The sequence below is a fragment of the Nilaparvata lugens genome, chromosome 1 (assembly GCF_014356525.2).
Source record: "Nilaparvata lugens isolate BPH chromosome 1, ASM1435652v1, whole genome shotgun sequence".
NCBI classification, from domain to species: domain Eukaryota; kingdom Metazoa; phylum Arthropoda; class Insecta; order Hemiptera; family Delphacidae; genus Nilaparvata; species Nilaparvata lugens.
The window spans coordinates 12188831-12194575 of record NC_052504.1 but is presented as its reverse complement, the minus strand read 5'-3'; the positions used below and the strand labels follow the sequence as shown (position 1 = coordinate 12194575).

The window sequence follows — 5745 nt, the reverse complement described above, 5'->3', positions numbered from 1 at the left end:
CGTTGTGAGAAGTTGACAATGGAGTGCCGTGGGCACCGTGCGTTGCCTTATAACGTTCCCTTGGATGGAACGTCAATAAATTAATATTGAGATTCTCTGTTTGTTATTGCCGTTTTTGTAGCAATGGCAAATTATCGCCAAATATGATACGAATTTGATACCGGATTATGGTGGTGATACAGTTGACTTGGTGCGATTATATTATCAATTTAATCGGGGATCAAATCAGAAATACTGATATAAGACAGGTTTTATTGGTTGCTCCTCTACATGAAAGAATTATTCAAAGTAGACGCAACTGGTGCAGTCATTTGGATAGAATGTCACCTGGAAGAATTCCCGTTGTAGTCCAAAACTATAGACCTACAGGAAAAAGAGATGTAGGGAGACCAAGAAAGAGATGGGTACCGGAACAGGTTCATTAATAAACCTAATCCCTGAAGTGAAGATGATGATCAAATCTTTATCATATTTGGTGATAAGTTGTGAAATAAGTTATACTATTTACTATACTGTATTGTACTATACAGTTACAATTTCAGTTATTATAAAGACTAGTAGTTCTGTGAACAGTAGACCTCACGCAGTATTCTCATCCACCAGTACCTGATTGAAACTGTAGACCTTATAAATATATCGTTACCTTAATTTGAAAACCTCGTAACTCCACTTTTTATCTAAAATAAGATTTTAATGCCAACCTATCAATAATAAATAGCTCTTTCCACTTGTAAAAACACCTATCTCCAGAAAAAATCCGTTGATTTTATATTCAGCAAAGAAAATTCCTCGTAACTCCATTAATCAATTCTCTGGTTGGCAAACCTTCTAACTCCCAGCTGATCTGCAGCAGTTGCATTGGATTGTTCAAAGTTGCAGCGTAATTAACTGATTATATTTTATGTCATGGTGATTGAGATGTAATTGCACTGAAAAAAACTTCTGCTACATTTATCCAATCATGGAGAAGTAAGTACTGATATATTATTCAAAACTATAGTAAAATTATATTTATTTATTCTAAATACGACTTTGAAAAATAGACAAGGAGTTAAGAGGTTATCTGGGCGGCAACTTTTACAGGTTATGTTCTCTTATGTGGAGTTACGAGGTTTTTTTAGCATTTTAAGTAGGTAGTAAAGAAACTAAAACCTTTTTCCTATAAAAATAAATAATAACTATTATTTATTGAATCATAATTGAATTGATTAACAGTGAAGTCAATCACAAATATTGTTGTTGTTAATACTTTGTGAATGACCAATTATTTACAAAGCATGATCAATTATTAGGCTATCAATATGTGTCCCTAAAAAAACCGGCCAATCCCGTTTGCCTGGAGGTACTGTTGAGTATTATTTAATACTTTGCAGTACTTAATTAAATATTTCCCTTCCAGAACACGAAAACGGAAACCAGCAAAAATCTTTCCTGAATCCAGATCAAGACGTTTGGTAGAGATGGCAGTCAAAGGAAATCATTCAACACAACCAACTTTCTACAAACAGCATATTAAGGCTCCTTGTAACAATGGAAATGATAATGTCGATGATGTCCCCATAGTGACAGAAAAAACTCCAATTATGTCTGATTTTGATAATATCCACAGCTTAGAAACCACTACAGAAACGCCACAAGATAATACAACTGATGCTTCACACCTGAATGAAACTCATCTCACTCAACCAACTTCTGACAAACAGCATGAGGCTCCGTGTAACAATCTTTATGGAAAAAATTGTTCTAATGATGTCCCCAAAGTGACAGAAGAAACTTTCGTCATATTTGATGATACTATCAACTGCTTCGAGACCACAATAATTAAAACGCCACAAGACGAGTCAACTGATACTTCAAACCTGAATGACACTCATCTTGCACATCCAACTTCCTTAAAACATCGCGAGGCTCCTTGTAACTATGGAAATTGTTATAATAATGATATCCCTATACTGACAGAAGAGACTCCAGTAATATTTGATGATAATGAAAACTGCTTTGAGACCATTATACCGGTAATTGAAACGCCAGAAGTCAAGTCAACTGATGCTTCAAACCTGAATGACACTCATCTTACTCTACATTCACTTGACAATAATGATATGGATATAGAATTTAGACTTTTTGATAACCCGTTTTTGAATGATTCAGATTCTAAAAGTTTGACTCTATTGAGAGAAAATGTAAATCCGACGAATTTGACCACTGAAATGCCACAGGATAACTCAACTGACGCTTCAAACCTAAATGACACTCATCTTACTCTTCATTCACTTGAAAATAATGATATGGATACAGAAATTGGACTTTTAAATAACGCGGAATCTGAATTAGATAATTCTGATAATGAAAGATCAACTACTGGATTGAGAGAAAATATGGATATGAAAAATCTGGGAGACGCTAATATTTCTGATGAAGATTTCAAGCCATTTGAACATGATGAACCAAAAATGAATAACCGGAAGAAGAGACACCAGGTCAATTCATCAACTTGGAAAATAAATCAGTGGAAAGAAAGTCGAAAGCTTGGTAAGGAATATGTGGGGAGAGCTAAAGATCAAGTAAATGCAAAGTCAAAATTTATAAAGAAAAGGTGTGCTAGAGTAATGAGACAAAGATGTAAATGCAACAGAAAAGTTAAAAGTTTATTACAATGCAGCACTTTAACTGAAGAAGAGAGAAAGAAGAATTTTGATGAATTTTGGAATCTAGATGCGTGGTCAGCTAAAAAAGTCTTTGTACAGTTGTTGACTAGAAAATCAAACATTGCTAGACCTCGGGATCGTAAAGAAGAGACAAAAAGTAGAAGGAAAAACTCATGTCAATATTATCTAAAAAAAGGCACCAACATAGTACGAGTTTGTAAAACCATGTTCTTAAACACACTGAGCATTGGGGAGTGGACAGCTATAAATTGGCAGAAAAAAAACAACACAACAGAAGACAATTCATCACACTCTGACAACTCAGATCATGAAAATGAGATTGTTCCTGCTACTAAAAAGCTCAGAAAGCCAAAGGAAATGGAGGCACTGGAGGATTTTTTCACTTCTCTACCGAAGGTAGTCTCATTATTGTCGAAGAAGATCAGCAAAACTATACTGTGAACCTTTATGGCATTCCAAACAAGAACTATTTCAATTTTATAAGACTGATTGGTGCATGAAAAAAAACATCAATCCAGTTTCTCTTTGTACATTTTTGAACTGTTTTGAAGACAGAAATTTGTCCATATTTCAGCCCAAAAAAGATGCATGTGACTATTGTGAATCTTATAAATCCGGAAATATGAGCAGAGAGAGTATGAAGCTCATATTTTGAGAAAGGATGAAGCAAGAGTGGAAAAAGAGAGAGACAAAGAAGACATTAAATCAATTACATTTACAATGGACCTGCAATCGCTGTTGCTTAGTCCCAGATCAAACGTATCATCACTCTATTATAAAATGAAGTTGTCAGTTCACAACTTCACTATTTTTAATTTGGGTACAAAAGAAGGATTCTGCTACCTTTGGAATGAGACTGAGGGAGGACTCTCGTCGAATGAGTTTTCAACTTAATTTCTAATTTTGTTTTATCACAACTTCCTTTACTTCCAGATAAAGAAAAAATTGTTTTATATAGTGATGGTTGCTCATACCAAAATCGTTGTTGCAATTTATCCAACGCTCTGCTACATGTAGCATCGACCAAAAACGTGATAATCGAGCAGAAATTTTTAGAAGTTGGCCATACACAGATGGAAGCGGATGCGATGCACTCACTCATTGAACGTAGACTTAAAAACAAAAAAATTAATGTGCCGGCTGACTACATCAATGTTTGTAGGGAAGCACGAAAATCACCTACACCTTTCAATGTTTACTATTTAACCACCGATTTTTCAAAAAAATTGATAATCATTTGTTTTACAACAGTATTCGTCCTGGCAGAGGCGTTGGTCAGTCAAGAGTGAATGAGATTCGTGCATTAAGATACCTGCCAAATTTGAAATTCCAGTATAAGCTTAGCTTTTCTGATGAGTGGCAGGATATCCCACAGAGGTTAAACAAAGTAGTGAAGCCCACAAATATTGAATGTCTACCTAGCCTCTATGAAGAAAGGATTGCAGTAAAGCACAGGAAATATGAAGATTTACAAGATTTGAAATCTATTTTGGAGTTCGACTACCATAGTTTTTATGATGAGCTCCCTCATGAGATACAACTTTTCAACCAATCATTTTCACTATTAATTTCAAACAATTATTTAACTGTTAATTCCAATCAATCATGATTTTTATCTTTTAGCTCATCATAACAACTATTGTATTGTACTCAAAAGTCAAAATTTATTTCAAATCCAGTAGCCTAAATGTTCAATTCTTTCTGATGAATAATTGATTTCAATCAATCAATTCCAAGTTTGAATTTTTATGTTTTTTAATTATAAATCCTAATCTCATTTTTAGTGTTAGTAATTTAGCAGTAAAAGCCCACAATTTATTGCAGATACACGATGACTTTAATACTTAGGCTATGTACTTTTTCAAACTACTCATCTATTATTATTAAGAATTAATGTTTATCTAGTGAAGTGTCAATTTAAAAAATAAATTACTCAATATCCATGAAGTTATAATTGTATTTCCTATCATGATTCTATTAAGAATCAGAAAATATATTTTCATAGTTAATCATTCTTTTCGACCTTAGGCCTACTTTACTGTGTGCTGTTTCGACTGATGAAAAACTTGAAACTATTGATATGCATTGTGCTCATATTATTTCTCTAATAGTGTTTATTAAAGAAATTTGCTGCAATGACAATTTTGAAAAAATATATATCATATTATCATGTTTTAATAATAAACCTACTTGAATTCTATACAAAAATTGTTCATTCATTTCTGGTCCTATTTAATATCATCATGACCATTTTGATAACCACGTATCTCCAGTGCAAACGGTGTGAAAACCACTTAACTCCTTTAAAATATGCAAGAAAAACGGAAAATTGCTTTTGAATATTTTAAACTCACCAAAACATTATATACAATTATTTTTTCAAGTTTTGAAACAATTTCCTAATGTAGGTAAAAATTGGTAAGGTTTTTTTCATCTCCCTTCTTCAAGTCACGTCTTCAGATTTGGGTGATGAAGTCGCAAAGATTTTTTGAATGGTGGAAGTGAGCATTCAATGGTCACCAGGATGTTAAATACTTAGATGTTATATCCATGATGTATGGTAGACGACGAACTGAAACTTTTGCGTTTGCGAAAACAATATTCACTGGATCAGGCGTAAAGAATTTCACCGGAAAACTTAATAATAATTTTTATTGATCACGAAATTTTTATCACCCGGTGCATGTTCTTGCACCAAATAACTTGAAAATTGATTTTTGAAAAGAGATTTTACTTCGTGAGACATCTATCCAGCATGGAAGAGAGACTCAGACTGAGCGCTCCCGTCTTGAATAAGATAGACATTAGATAATCTAGGATATACCTGGACTATACTATTATGAGAGGGAACATAGCTCAATATTTATATTTCAATATTTATTTTGGACGATGTTGCTGACAATTGTGAAAGAGTTTGCAAGTTCATGAAGTGCTTCATAGAGGACGAGAAATTTGTAAGTAGTAATCCACTTTCATTCATCAATCATGTTCAAAACATCCTGTCATTTTTTGGCGTACGATAAGGCGTATATACGAATCTATAGCGACTTATTCCTACGGCTTTTAAACCTCTGCA

At 33.5% G+C, this 5745-nt stretch overlaps 1 protein-coding gene across 1 annotated transcript; it reads left to right on the top strand.

Annotated features, from left to right (window-relative positions):
• Positions 1-846: 846 nt before the first annotated feature.
• Positions 847-3958, top strand: LOC120349514. Its single transcript, XM_039419878.1, has 3 exons — positions 847-969; positions 1400-1914; positions 3921-3958. The coding sequence occupies exons 1-3, from the start codon at positions 962-964 to the stop codon at positions 3956-3958; spliced, it is 561 nt and encodes a 186-aa protein (XP_039275812.1). The 5' UTR covers positions 847-961.
• Positions 3959-5745: the final 1787 nt, after the last annotated feature.